Source organism: Coffea arabica, chromosome 11c, assembly GCF_036785885.1.
Source record: "Coffea arabica cultivar ET-39 chromosome 11c, Coffea Arabica ET-39 HiFi, whole genome shotgun sequence".
Classification (NCBI taxonomy): domain Eukaryota; kingdom Viridiplantae; phylum Streptophyta; class Magnoliopsida; order Gentianales; family Rubiaceae; genus Coffea; species Coffea arabica.
Genome location: NC_092330.1, coordinates 42,470,819 through 42,486,277, shown reverse-complemented (window position 1 = coordinate 42,486,277; position 15,459 = coordinate 42,470,819). Strand labels below are relative to the sequence as shown.

General features: G+C 34.5%; 1 protein-coding gene and 1 long non-coding RNA gene across 2 annotated transcripts; one reads left to right on the top strand and one right to left on the bottom strand.

The window, feature by feature from the left end:
• Nucleotides 1-119: 119 nt before the first annotated feature.
• On the bottom strand, nucleotides 120-1,228 carry LOC140016641 (uncharacterized). The gene is made up of 2 exons (XR_011822852.1): nucleotides 1,027-1,228; nucleotides 120-538 (listed from the first exon to the last, which is right to left on the bottom strand). It is a non-coding gene; the product is annotated as an uncharacterized lncRNA (long non-coding RNA).
• Nucleotides 1,229-6,331: 5,103 nt separating this feature from the next.
• Nucleotides 6,332-11,995, top strand: LOC113716948 (uncharacterized). The gene is made up of 11 exons (XM_027241512.2): nucleotides 6,332-6,552; nucleotides 7,088-7,430; nucleotides 7,792-7,869; nucleotides 8,027-8,595; nucleotides 8,851-9,483; nucleotides 9,713-9,867; nucleotides 10,124-10,335; nucleotides 10,428-10,561; nucleotides 10,643-10,989; nucleotides 11,106-11,209; nucleotides 11,757-11,995. The coding sequence occupies exons 2-11, from the start codon at nucleotides 7,136-7,138 to the stop codon at nucleotides 11,825-11,827; spliced, it is 2,598 nt and encodes an 865-aa protein (XP_027097313.1). The 5' UTR covers nucleotides 6,332-6,552; nucleotides 7,088-7,135; the 3' UTR covers nucleotides 11,828-11,995.
• Nucleotides 11,996-15,459: the final 3,464 nt, after the last annotated feature.

The window sequence follows — 15,459 nt, the reverse complement described above, 5'->3', positions numbered from 1 at the left end:
CTTTAATTTCCAGTCCACTGTCATATGCAACAATAAATGGAATTTACAACAAATGCAAGAATGCTACTGTAACCAAATTTCACACCTTGAAAAATAATTTTTTTTTTTAAAGAGAAGGATATGGAAGCTGGGCGAGCACGTGTTATTAAATCGTTACATGGCGAGAAACTAAAAATCTATCGATCTTTTTTTTTTTTTCTGTCAATAGTCAACCCTACTTCTATTGCTACTCTATTCTAATCTAATTACGGAAAGATCCAACCGGATCTAAGAAGAAATCGATGGGAACAGATCACGCACCCGTCTGAATTTTTTAAAAAATCACAATTGTAACAAATTGGTGGGAGAAAAATAATCCTCCCACCCCACCAAAGCCTTAAAGGCTTTGTGGTGGACATCAGCCTCAGGTTGATGGTTAAAAATCTATCGATCTGGTGTGGGTACTATGGTGTTTCCCGAATTATCCGAGGAAGTTAAATCCACGTCACGTCCAGGCGACATTTTGCAAGTGGTGGTGGCGGCGGCGGGCGCGGCATTGCTGTGGTGGAAAAGTGCAACATTAACACATTGGCAGAGATGCATGATTTCATGTGCTTAGACAAGCAAGTTGCTAAAGGTAATAAAACGTACTCAAGGGACACAAATTGTAATGGTAAGATGTTGTAAATGATTGTGGATATTAATTGTGCATTGAAATTTAAATTAGCTGTAGATGTGTGTGCATTCACTACGTTACTGTATTGTGACGAAATTGTGCAATGTGGATGAAACTTGAAAGAGGTGAAATGTTTTGGTCGAGAAACATTTGATATTGGTAAGGACGGATAGATTAAATTTTTTGAATTAATATTCTATGTATCGATAGTATATGCATAGATAAATTTTAATGCGTGTGTCGCACGTGTAAAATATGATTTTTAAATTTAAATTATGATATACTTTCGAATTATAATATATATAAGTTATTAATGTATAGAAAAAGTAACCTAATCATAATTGTTTAATGAAGAATAATCAAAGCAAGACCTGTATTTTTGGGCACTGATTTCCATTGCATACTCCGAAATATGTATGCGTCGATCAATCCAACCCAAGGACTTCATGGCAACCAATTATAGTTTCTTGCTAAATACATAATTAAGAGTATCCAAGCATGCGTAGAAAATTTTTAAAAAGGAAATGATTATACAAAGCAGATATGAGCACGAAATAATAAATCAGGTAGGGATGGATCAAATGGTTTAAAAGAATGAGCGTAAATAATAGATTGCGTGTTTAAATCCGTCCACATTCATTAAGAAAAAGCATAAAATTATAAATAGAAATTTTTTTTTTCTGGAAGCAAAGACATAAATAGAAAGTTGGAACGCCAACAAACACCAAACTCGACATTGATACTTATCCATCCACGTTATATCCAAGTCATCTAATATTCAAATTTTCTTCAAAAAAAAAAAAAAAAAAAAGGTCCACATTTTCCGCATAAAAATATCTGGTTCGACCACTACTCCGTCCATCTCCTTTTCCAAAGATTATTTATGTCGCTTCGCCTTGGCCGCGCATCGCCGCATTTCCACGCGTCCCTCGGTTTTGCCCACAAGCTTGTTTTTCTTTTTAATATTTCTGGTGGTCCAATGAGCATATCATACGCGTCAGATCAAAGCTAGCTCCAAACTGGAGACAAGGCTGAACAGATTATCATAATCTTAGCTAGAGAACAAAACAAGAGGGCAGTACTATCTTTCCGGGTCAATAAGAAGAAAGAAAAAATAATAATAATAATAAGTTCCGGGTGCATGTCAGAGGGTGCGGTGTCAATATGTAGCGTATTTTTGCAAACTTCCTTTTTTAGATTCTCCAGAATTGAGGGATGGAAAGGAATTACCTGCAATAGAATGGAGAAAATGGGAAGTGAACCATTATATTAAGATTTTAGACAAGAAAGGAATGGATATTCCCATTGAGACTACCGTAGGAATGATGCATTTGATAGGAAAAAAATACGGGAAGGAAATGAGAATTTGATAATGAATTCCATAGTTGGGTATTCCTTATCTCTTGTTGCATTGCCAAATAAATAGGGATTTGATTTTTATACATCGTTAATAGATGCGTTAGTGGGTCTCGATGCATATCATATGATGTAATATTTCAAATTCAAATCTAAATTGTGTAACATGCATCAAGATCCATTTATCTGTACCATTAATAATATACAAAATATTAACTCAGTAGATAAAAATAAATACCAACACCATTCCCTACATTTGCTGGTTTTACCACTTGGAAGACGAAGCTGACATTCAGCAAGAAAAGGATGCTCTATCTTTTATTTGGTGATTGTTGATGATAGTATTAGGCCCTGCTTGATAATTCAGTACAACATCTTAATTTAATGGATTCGAATTTTAACATATTTAGACCGTTTGATAATAAAAAATTAAATATTTGAATTAATTAAATGACACTGAATTTTTTTACGCAAAACTTACGTCTAAAATTAAGTGATAAATTATTCATTTATCGCTGAATGTGGTATGCACTCACATGTATTAGATTTAATATTTAACAATTCAATAACTTAATGCATTTAGATTTCATATTTCATAATTCAGTTTTTAGATTTCAGTTTTATCATACACACCCTTAATTTCATAAATCTAACTTATTTGACCTCCAACGGCAATATTATTGTTGTAAAAACTTCATTTACAGATCTCAACCGGGGAAAAAAAGTAGTAATAACTAAGGAGGTCCTTCCTTAAAATATAAAAATAAAAACTTAGTTGATAACCTTTCATGTTCATAATCTAGATTAGGAATTTGGTCAGAGATGAAGACCTTACATGAATTGCTAGATCGTATTTCATAGACTTCAAGGGAGTGCTTGATTACGTAAAGAAGTGTTGCATGATTGTCGCCATTGATGATGCTAAATAACATCAATACGAGACCCTTTATATGAGCAATACTAGAGGTACCTCGACTGTGCAAGGCACAGCTTAGGCCCCCTAATAACTTAATTGAATATATAACAGCAAAATTTTTTGGTACATAATAGACAAAAACACGAGAAAATTTGAGTATCATAAGAAATTCCATCTATGAAGTCAACTCTTCTAAATCAAGGAGACAATAAACATAGCATCTATTAAATCCATCATTAATCTTGAAATTAATGAACAAGTGCATAGTTGAATACAATTGGGAAGGAAGAAATCTGATTTTTTCTATGCAACATTGAGAAACAATTTATAAAGAAATAGAAAAAAAGACTTTAATCGATTACATAAAAGAGGTGTTTAAATGTAATAGTTGGTTAGCTACTGATCAAACATAATTAATCAATATCCAAGGATTAAAATTTTTTTCATTAATCTATAAAGGTTGATCTTATAGTCATGAATTAGACAATATATAAAAACACTAGAAGTTATTGTAGTTATGCAACATGACTTGCAATTGAAATATTTTGTCTTATCCTGTATGGTATATCTTTTGTCTTACTCCATCAAGATAGAAGTAGAGAAATAAAATATGAGAGAAAATTCATAGATTCCTCAAAGGAGAGTTACATCGCATGTCAATAAATGAGAGTGCTACATTAAATTCGCATGTCTCTTATATAATAGGTAGACAATTAGAACGAATGAAAATTAATCCAAGGGTTGTAATATAGTGTTATTGTATTAAAACTAATATAACGGTGATGAATTAAACAATAGACTCGCTTAGTCAAATCATTAAGGTTAAAAAAATTCGTTGGGCTCAAAAGGAGAATAAAGGAGTCAAACTTGCTTAGTTTGGCATGAAAAAAAAAAGCAAAAAAAAAAAAAGGGGGATATGCAAGAGGCAAGAAAATCATATGCAAGAAAAATATTAGATTTATGCCATTTGTCAAATTATTGGAAAGCCAAGTGGCAACAAGGGAGGCAAAGAACTAAACCTCATTTCCTTCTTATATACAAGGTAGATTAGCAATTTGGTAATACACTTGCTATTTTCTTAAAAATCCTTTAAATTAATCATTGCTCATTATTATTCAAAATTTTGTTTGGGTAAGTTAAGACTCGAGAAATTAGAACTTATGAGTTTAGATCATTTTTTCTCCTTTCCGCCTCTTAAGTAAATCCCACCACTTTCCCAATATAAAAAGGGAAAAAAAAAATTTGTCGGCTTAAAATAATTTCCCGATAATTGGTTATTAGCTATTGGGCCACTACATGGACTCGCTATCTATAAGTTTGGGGAGGGGGGGCGGTGAGTAAAATCTGGCGTCTGTTGTTGAGCTCGGCCACCACTGGGTCTGTGATGCTTTCAAGACAAAACTAAACTTTCTATTCCCCTCATTAAGCATTAGAAAAGGAAAAATCGTTTGAAACGTCCCTCACATTTTATAAAATAATATTTTTATCCCTTATTTTTAAAGTATAATTTTACGTCTTTTACAAATTCATATTGATTAAATTTGGTCTCTACCTAGATTTTCAACTAGTATTTGGTTGGAATCCATCACGTATCTTGCACGTGATCATTTTTAAGGGTAAAATTGTCAAATTAATTTTACACAATTCGATCCATAGTCTCTCATATTTCACAAAATAAATTTTTTTATCGCTCGCATTTCACAAAATGATTTTTTTTATCTCTCATATTTTACAAAATGAATTTTTTCATCCCTCATTGATCATGTGTATGAATAGTTTTTTAAAAAATCTATATATGTGTTTATTTAATTTCACTTGAATAATACAAATAGCACGCGTACAACTACCATTAACTTATTTAGACGAAATTAAATAATTTCAACATTGTCGAGTGTTTATATCGAATTAAATTTGGATAAAAAAATAATCAAAGAAAAAGTATGATAAAAAGAAGTAAGTAATTGACACTTTCAAATTTTAAAACAATTACAAAATAAATAATTCAATTGTTGGTTTTAAAGGTGGCGAGTAGAAATTTCAAATTTAAATTGCAATTCATTAGCATGACTGTATAATTCGAATTAGGACCTATTAATTGGATGGCCTTATTATACAACTTAATAAATAAATTATTGTTAAAAGAGAAAACACCACAAATATTGAACAAATTCACATGGTGAAATCAAATAAATATATTCATGAGTTTAAAATAAAATTATTATTTTTAAACTCATGTATGTATCTATTGAATAGCATGTATACAATTACAATTAACCTGTTTGGGTGAAATCAAATAGAGATATATTACATGTTATTCACATTATTCAAGTAAATTTAAATAGATACACACGTTAATTAAAAAAAACTATTTATACACATAGTCAACGAGGGATAAAAAAAATTCATTTTATAAAATATGAGGAATGAAAAAATTCATTTTGTGTAATGTGAGGGACGAAAAAATTCATTTTACAAAATGTGAGGGATTATGGATCATATTATAAAATTTGATTTGACAAATTTACCCCTAAAAAATAATCACGTGTAAGGCATGTGATGGATTCTTATTAAAAACTAGCTGGAAACCTAGATAGGGACCAAATTTAATCAATGTGAATTTATAAGGGACATAAAATTATACTTTTAAAAGTGATGGACGAAAAAATTATTTTACAAAATGTGAGGGATGTTTTGAATGATTTTCCCTGTAGAAAACTTTGCCCAGCAAATGTTGCCACGATCCAAAATATTCAGACACCCGTCAAAGCAAATTTCATACTTAATTTACCAGTCATAATATAAAGGGTAAAAAACAAAAAAGCCGCCATGGTAAACTTAATGCACAGAAAAGTCTATTGTGATTTCAAAATATATAATACAACACCCCGCATTTTGAACTAAATTGTAAAGGTGACGGAATCCGTTAAACTTAATGGAAATTGACGAATTGACAAATATGCTCTGATATAATTAAGCAAAAGACAGTTTAAAAAAATGATTTGTTTTATTCTCTAGATAGAGAGAATTGAGGGTGAAGGGGTAGAACATGTATATTTATTAAAAATTAGGTATAAAGATTTTTTTTTAGGTTCCACTAAGTCATTTTTGTTAAGTTTAACGGATTCTATCACATCTACAATTTAGCTCAAAGTACGGGATATCGTGTTGTATATTTTGAAATTATAGGGAATTTTTCTGTGTATTAGATTTATCACAGAGGTTTTTTTTTTGTATTTTACCCTAATATAAAATTTGTTCTCCATTTAGTACTTCAGATTTTATAAAAAAAGAAAAAAAATCGAAAAGACTACAAAAATCTGATTTGTAATCTATAATCAATTAAAATAATAATCGAAAACAAGAGTTCATTAATAATAATGTTTTTTCCCCAAACTCCCCCACCTAACATAAATCAAATGCAAACTAAATGGGTTTAGGAAAGGTGGCTCCAGTCGACCGTAGTACGCTAGCTAGTGGTGCTACTGAACAGCGAAGTGCAAAGTGACACTTACCAATCTAACGCAGATCCGGGCTCCAACTCCACTGGCACCCGATCTTACACCGGCTCCGAGCCGCCTGCCCCGCTCCTTCTTCGCTGCATCTCTCCAACATTATCTCCGATCAGGTATTCAATTCATCAGTCCAGTCGCCGATCACTTGTTTCCTTTTCACATTTTCTCATTCCCTACGGTGGATCTTTCTTCGTACATTCTAAAGCGAGCTTACTTAAATTATTAGGGTTATTCATCAATAAAATATAAGGATGCATTTCTACCAATTCCTTCTCTAATTCTGGCCTGTAATTGGATTTGTTAATTTCGCTTACTATTCAAACCGTCACATTTGCTGCTGTATTTCTTTTTTGACGAAAATTTTGCATCAGTGCTTTTATTTAGTGTATATGTATGTAAATTGTGGCTAAATGTAGTAGATTGAATCTATACTGCTGTCTCAACTCGAGGTCTGGTCGTTTAATTTGCAGAAAAAAAAGTTTTATAATTCAAAAGCTGCAGAATTTAATTTTTGCCAGGAATTGCATTAGTCCTTTTTTTTTTCAACGTGTCTGTATCGTGTGGCCATTTTGTAAATGGAGTATTTATGTATAGCGCAGTAGAAATTTGGGGTGAAGTTCTAAGATATGGGTGTGCTTAATGTTGCAGAATTCATTTTTCGGTTGCAAAGCTGCAGAGGTTAATTTTGGTGCAAGAATGAACTTTTTGGGGCTGCGGTCAAATCAGACTGCAGCTTCTTCTGAGCAATCTTATGCTCAAGAAATTCAAGGAGATGCACATCAGCGTGTGAAACTTGCAACAACTCTAGAGGGTCTTATTGCTGAAGATCCATTTCCTGAAAATATGGTGGCTGAAAGTAGGAATGGAGATAGTGAAGTGTACGGGACTGAAAATGGGAGTTTTGACCACACAAGTGCAAAGAGTAACTCTCATGTTGAAGGCACACATGTTGATGTTTCTGAAGATGAGGGATGGATAGCCATTCCATACAGTACAGCCTCTTTTCTTTCCTTTCTGTTTTGGTTTTTATCATGCTATCTTAGTGGTGGTGTCACCAAACCAACTTGATAAATTTTAAGAGAAAGTGTGCAGCTTAGTCTTTATCTTTTCTGCAGCCAATGTATTGATTTCACTATTTTGGAAAGTCCTGTGTGTGTGTGTGTGTTTTTTTTTTTTTAAATTTTTAAAAAATGTCATGATATCCTTTTCCTCTATTGAGAGAGTAAAACATATGCTGGAAACTATTTTTAGTAGTTTTTCTTCCTATTTTTGAAATGGATTCCTGAGATTTCTTGAATGGCTTCCAATAAAGCTGAAGATAAGATTAATCATAACCATGTATTCTTCTCCAGAGGAACTTCCTAGGAATTGGAGTGATGCACCAGATATGTCCTCGTTTCGTCCTCTGGACCGCTCTTTTGTATTTCCAGGTAGTTCATCTTTGGGGGCATCCTTCAGCTTTCATTTTCATATTTTCATTTCTGCTACCCTTTTTTGTTTAGTAAAAGAGTTCAGGTTTCAGTTTATAATTTATTCTTCCCTCCTGCCTCTTGTTCCTTCTGATTTCTGAAGTTTTCTGTTTCACAGGTGAGCAACTTCATATATTACTCTGCTTGTCGGTATGTAAGCAGGATATGGAAATTATTACACCCTTTAAAGTGGCTGCAGTGATGAATAAAAATGGTTTTGGACATAGTCCCGAGAAAGAGAACAGTAACACCAGTGGTGAAAATAATCCTGTTCCAGAAAGAATGAAGGAAGGGAGTTCCGATGATCAAGATGTGAATCTGCATAGCCTGAATAAAGGCAGAAGGGATTCACAAAATTATATTTCTGATGGTGAATCTCTTCTTAGAATGGAAGATCACAGAAGGCAGACTGAAATGTTACTGAAAAAATTTGAAAACTCGCATTTTTTTGTTCGAATTGCGGAGTCAGATGAGCCACTTTGGTCTAAAAGAAGAGCTCCATCAGAATCTCTGGATTCTTCAGAAGTGGCTGAGAAGTTTAATATTGATAGTTCAATAAGCAAGAGTGCAAGAAGAAAGGTTGCTCTAAGCGCAATTGTCGATAGAGGAAGCTGCGATTCGAGCATCACTGGGGGTTTGGCAAGAAATGCTATCAAGTGTCTCTCTCTTCCCAATGGAGATATAGTGGTATGCTTTACATAATTCTATCCCATCTTGAATATTTTATCTCATGTTTGTTGAGAATTATAAGTATGGTATCTGAGCGTTCATATTTTGGAACTAAGAACCTACGTTTTTTTTGGTATTCTGATATGTAAAGAAGTTTCTTTTTATTGGTACCTGATTATCTTTTTCCAAAATAGATATTTCCTTTAATCATGACATTTATTGGGTTGGAGTACTACTGATTTTCATTCCATCTTATTGTTTGGAAGGATGCAGGTGCTTTTACAGATAAATGTTGGTGTAGATTTGCTCAGAGATCCTGTTCTGGAAGTTCTTCAATTCGAGAGGCATCAGGACAGAGCTTTGTCTCCTGAGAAGGGGGAGAATCTTGTTGGCGTGGATCATGATCCATGTGGGGAATTATTGAGGTGGTTGCTTCCTTTGGATAATTCCATACCTCCTCCATCTCGTCCTTTATCACCACCTCAACTAAGTATGAGTTCAAGCATCCGGAGCACGTCCATAAGAGCTAGTGCATCTGCCTCATCTGGTTCTCAGCTTTTCTCTTTTGGCCATTTTAGAAGTTATTCCATGTCATCCCTGCCACCAAATAGTACACCAACCCCATCTGTTACAACCCCCAGTCCCAAACCAAACACTGACGTTGATGACAGGGATCAGTTCTCATTTCAGAAGTTTGAAATTAGTCAAAAGAACAGGAGTGAAGGGCTTTTATCATTCCGAGGTGTGTCATTGGAGCCAGAGCGATTTTCTACTCGCTGTGGTCTGGAAGGCATTTATACACCAGGAAGACGGTGGAGAAGGAAAATTGAAATAATTCAACCTGTAGAAATTTGTTCTACTGCTGCAGATTGCAACTCAGATAACCTTGTTTGTGTTCAAGTGAAGGTCAGCCCTGTTTTCTCTTATTGTCATTAACACTGTTAGCGTCTCTTAATGTGGTCGAAAGCCCGTTTTTATAGTAGATCTGCTAGATCATTTAAGAAATGAATATTGAATTAAAAAAACGACAGGTAAACTATGGTACTAGTTCCTTTTTATGTTTGTTCTGCCTACTTTGGCTCGAAGGAACCTTCTGATGAAACATCTGATGTATATTCATTTACTTGTATTGCAGAACATCTCTCCTGTTCATTTGCAAGAGGTTGTGGTGTATATAGATGCCATTACAATCGTCTATGAAGAGGCTTCAACTGGTGGACCACCTTTGTGTTTTCCAATTGCATGCATTGAAGCTGGCAATGAGCACAGTTTGCCAAATTTAGAACTCAGGTTGCTTTTCACCTATGGTTCAGTATTAGGTCTTGAAACCATTTTTTATGCTTGGAAAAGCAAGAGGTTTCTTAACTTTTCTCTCATGAGTATAAATTGCCTATGCTTTCACATTCATTTACTTGTGTTCATCGACTTGAATGCATCACCCAGGTCATGTATTTAACGAAACAAATGGACTTTAATAGACTAGTAAGTGTTGCTAATCTAGATTCCCTAGAATCTCAATCGTTTAGTTGTTATGCTGTCTTTCCAGGAGAGGGGAAGAACACTCCTTTATTCTTAAACCAGCAGCTTCATTATGGAAGAGCCCTAGAAGTCATGGTGAAAAAAGTTTTGAGTCATCAAGTTTAGCTGCTGGAAATGCAGTAACAACTTGGCGTCAATCCATTTACAGCGAAGGAAAACAAAGTGGCTCGTCTGCTGATCAGTATGCAATTCTTGTATCATGTAGGAGCAACTTCACTGGTATAAATTACTGCTGATTATCTGTTAGTTACGGTACCGAATTGGTTAATATAATTATACTTCATTTATACCTATATGTTATTAAATTCTAGAATCAAGGTTGTTCTTCAAACAAGCTACAAGCTGGAGGCCACGTATATCTAGGGATATTATGATATCTGTTGCTTCTGAAAGGTCAAGACAAGCTATTGGATCTGATGGAAGAGTTGCTCCGCTTTCAGTTCAGGTTTTACCTAAATCTGAGAAGCAAATGTGTTCTTTATTTCTCTATTTGCAAAGCATTTATCTTGATTCTTGAAACTGTCAGGTGTTAACACTTCAGGCTTCAAATTTGACATCTGAAGATCTTACATTGACAGTTCTTGCTCCAGCATCATTTACTTCACCACCATCTGTTCTGTCATTGAGTTCTTCACCATCATCACCAGCAAGCCCATTTATCAATTCTTCTGAGTTGACAACAAGAGTGAGTAGTGAAAGAAGCAGCAATGCTGGCCATACACAAGTCTCAGTTTTCATGGATCAAGGTCAGGGAGGGAAAGGTGGATATCAGTCTATTTCATTGAATGCTGAAGTTATTCATTTATCTGATGTCCTTCCGAGCAATGATTTAGGCTGTACACATCTCTGGTTGCAAAGTAGAGTGCCACTTGGGTAATCTCCCTCTCTTTCCTTCACACGCACATGCACATACAGAAAACACCATTGTAGTGTTTTTTTTCCTCTCAATTTCAATCTGCCCCCTCTTGAACTAAACTTGGTTGCTTCAGATGCATTCCTGCTCAGTGTACATCAACTATCAAGCTTGAGGTACTTCCTTTGAGGGATGGAATCATTGCTCTTGATTCTTTGCAGATTGGCGTTAAGGAGAAAGGTATCTCTGGGTCCTTTTGTTGAGTTCATATCTTTTCTTTGTGATTGTTCTTGAGATTATAAGGTTTTTGTATTAAAACCAAGATGAGTAGTGAAGTATTGCATATCATCCTTTGACTCTGATATGTTTCAATCAGTGATTATGAACACAAATTATCTCAAAAAGCAAAAGATTTAACCTATGAAAGAAGCTTGACGAAAAGCAAACAATCAGAAGTGTTGTCTAGGAACATTTAGCCAAAAGATGTCAAAATTTTCTTGCAATAATTACCTGATGCAAACTGCACAGATACAGGGAAGGAGATTTGTTTGCAACACTTGATTTTACAAAGAATGTTGATTGTTTGGGGTCAAGGATGGCTTCTGAGTTAATGACTTGGTGTTGATACCAGTTACCAATTCGATTGGGTTTTCACTTTTGATGTATGCAGTTTCTTCAATTTGTAGAATTGTAAAGGCTATACAGACTAGGCTTATATGTAATTTGTCTGGTATATGACCTTGTTTATGTCCTTTATCCATTTTTGTTTTGTTCTGGTGTTTGGCAGGGCTTACCTATGTGCCTGAGCATTCACTAAAGATTAATGCTACGTCTAGCATTGCCACAGGAATGGTCTGACGGACTGTTGAATGGTGTAGAGACCAAACAGGCATACATAGTCATGTACGATTTACAGATTCAAGTAAAGGTTAGAATAGGAGATATGCTGTTAAAGCTGTATTTGTACAATTGAGTTCCGTGAAAAATAATTCAATATCTCAAATTTTCAATTTGAGTTTTCATTCATTGTGAATATGTACGGGGCCATTTTGATTTATTATTATTATTATTTTTTTAAAAAAACAAATTCGATTGAGGTAATCTATGTTTTCTATGAGATGTCATTGTGGCTACTGGAATATTGTAGTTTTATCTCTTGCAAAATTTTAGTTCTGATCCTAAGACATCATCCGGGAATACTTGCAGCTGCGGATATAAAATCCCATTCGGAGGCTGAGACTGCCCCTTTATAGAGCTTCGTGGGTTTATAGCTTGGCATGGTTCCCTGACCAAACTTTTGTTCCTCTGCCAATGTCTGCATTTTTCTATTCTCGCGAAGATTGCTTTTGCAAGTTGCACCAACTCTTAATGGAAACCTGAGCTAGTAGTAGTCGGGCAAGTGGTGCTTTTTATAAGGTTTGGTTTTCGGATATTTGCAGCAGAGCCACAATCATATTCGACAGTGCCAAAATCCGACTGTAGTTGAAAGACACTGGAGATTCAACTGCAGTCCAGTCGTTCTCTGGAGATTTGTCAAGTGGCCAATTTGCCATCAACAATTGTCATGCGACGTGCATACTCTCGATTGTTCTTTTCACTCGGAGACTAGATGAGGAGAAAGAAGAAAAGATAAAAAGTACAATGGGATTTTATCAACTGTTCTCTCCTCGTTGGGATGATGTTTATCTCTTTGCAAGTGTCAACCTTTTTCCTAGGAGAATTCGAGTTAATTGCTGCGGATTTGCCTCTAAATTGGAGAATGTAAATCAACACTCAAAAAACTGAACCAAGTTGTCCTTGGGCTTTCAGTTTCAGACAGGGCAGGCCATCCATTTTCACCTGAGGTTTAGCGTGTAGTTCATTTTGTGGCAATTGATGTCCTTGAACATCAAATAGCACTGTAGAAGAATGTAGCATGGGTCCATTATTTTCACGGCTTGGTGTAAAAGAAATAAAAAGACACACATCAATCACAATAAGGGGAGATAAGATAAAAATTACATGGACGTTAACATTTAGTAGTAGCTTTCACTTTCAGAGGGGTCACATTATCAATTTATAATACAAATTAAGAAGGGATATTCTCTATAAAAAAAATATATGTTGAAACAACCATCAGCTTATCGTATTCTACAGTTATACAGTAGCAAATAAAATAGTGCTCGCAAGTCAACTCAGCCTTGACAAAAATCCGCTACAGTAGTGTTTTCCAGCCTGATCTATTAAGTTACATTTTATTACACTTGTACGGTTTTAAGTTGCAGAATAATTTGCACATCCTCTTTCTTGTCTCGCAGATCAATTCGTCTGTTGTTTCATCCTAGATCTATGGATGCATTTCCGTTCTAGCGTATAATTATGCTTGAATTGATAATTTTTTTTTTGAAAAGTTTGTAAAAAAAAAATATATATAAATATATATATATATACTGTAACGATATAATACATGTGAAATAAAAGAAAAAAAAATAACAATCCAAATAAGAAATCATACTTGAAACTTTTTAAATATTATTATTTTTTGCAGTTTCATGTATAAGTGGTTTGCTGCAACGAGTTATTTTTCCAATTCATGCTTCAATATCACCCAACTCAATCCACATATTTCATGGCTTTCTTCAATTCCCTCAATTTCAGAGAAAAAGAAAGCCCCCACCTCACCCTCACCCTCACCCTCACCCTCACATGCAAATAAACCTTTTGTCAATCATCAAAAGTCAAAGAATTTGGTGAATCACTGCAACTTCCTTTCCCTAAAATTGTTGAACAAAAATATCACAGCAGCAGCAGCAGTCTTGGTAGATAATAAATGAATGAAAAACCTAATCTAAGCCAGCCAAGCCAGGGGTGGCTTTCACATGCTATGCTCCCATTTCAACCCCATATCGTATTTTCTATTTTAATATCATTATGTGCCCATTAAAGTCTACTCTCCGCCCCCCCCCCCCCCCCTTATCCCTTGTAAATACTAATAATATTGGTGAAAATTAAGCAACCAAAGGAATTTTGCCGCAACCTACTCGCACTTTGATGGTCAACATTTGAAGAAGGGTGCAACTCATTTATCCAAGTCAGCATAGAAGATAGGGATGGGGGCACTGCTGTTTTCAGACTCCCTTCACTGTGCCCCTCCCCAACTTTCGAATCTTCGCTTTGGCAGATTGTTTGCTTTTTTGTGTAATTATTATTAAGCCGGTGCTTAGAAGTTATCCCACTCATTGGCTGCTAATCATATGATTAAATTTCATTTTGTTTTCCTTGTCTCAGAGTTTTGTTTTTTTTATTTTAAAATTTTTTTTATAGAAATATGCATGATGGTAACTACGTGATGTGATGTGATGATGTATATGAAATAAAAAAAATAATATCAAAATATCACTTTTAAAAAATTTTTGCGGAACTAAAAATCCGACGGGGCCCTTCATTTCTTATGTTTCAAAATGATTCGTGTTTCTTCTCATTTTTCTTTTCTTGAGAAAATACGAACCACATATGGTCTGGAATTTCACTTCTTTTCTCCACTAATCTGCTTGATCAACGAGAGCTTTTAAAATAGAATTCACGATGGCTTTTTTCCGTTTAGTGGAAAAACAGAGAAAAATAATTTAAGATTTAAGGAAAAATGCCCTTAATATCATTCCTGACGCCCGTGTTGGCGTCCGCACACTTGAGGCGGGCACGTCACCGTACATGTGGGTCCCGCCCTCTTATACTCTCTCGTGCCCAGGCTGCCCATTCTTTCCACTTCTCACTTCTTGAAAACTGACAGCTCTCCTCTTCAATACCGCTCGAATTTCCAAAACTGCCCCTCCAACTAAAACGTTTGCAATAGCCTCGGTATTTTTTCTTGCAGCGCTAATTCGTGGATTTTAAATGAAGCCTGCTCTCAGTTTTAGCCAAGGTGCGATTGGAATTTTTTTAGAGACAAATATTTATAGTTTTTGTGAATGTTTGCTCCTTTTACTTGATATTTTCTCTTCGCGTGCATCATATTTTAAAAAATATTATAGTAATTTTTTTTAAGAACTTCTCAAAATATGCAATCAAAATGCATTTTGAAAATTTAAAAATACTTTTATTCCTTAATAAATTTAAACTTGTGTCCCTATTCAGTTTGATTATTTTTTGAATCAAATTTAAACAAATTTTTATCAAATTAAACTCAATTGACTTGATTCGATTATATTAAGATTCAAGCTTTAGGGTTCATTTGGGAGTGAATGATTTGGATAGAAAAGAAGAGAAAAGAGGTGAAAGATTTAAATTTTTATCAAATTAAACTCAATTGACTTGATTCGGTTATATTAAGATTCAAGCTTTAGGGTTCATTTGGGAGTGAATGATTTGGATAGAAAAGAAGAGAAAAGAGGTGAAAGAGTGATTTTCCTTTGTTTGATAGTTTTAAGTAGGAAAGAAAAGAAAGGAAATGAGAGGATGAATAGTGACAAAAATGTTTCCTCCCAAATTGGAAAGAAATGGAGAGAAAGTTT

Excerpts from the sequence above, each read along its gene's own strand:
- LOC113716948 (XM_027241512.2), top strand. The coding sequence starts at position 7,136 with ATGAACTTTTTGGGGCTGCGGTCAAATCAGACTGCAGCTTCTTCTGAG. Across the intron at positions 7,870-8,026 it reads CCGCTCTTTTGTATTTCCAG|GTGAGCAACTTCATATATTA; the intron begins GTAGTTCATCTT and ends TCTGTTTCACAG. Across the intron at positions 10,562-10,642 it reads TTGCTCCGCTTTCAGTTCAG|GTGTTAACACTTCAGGCTTC; the intron begins GTTTTACCTAAA and ends TGAAACTGTCAG.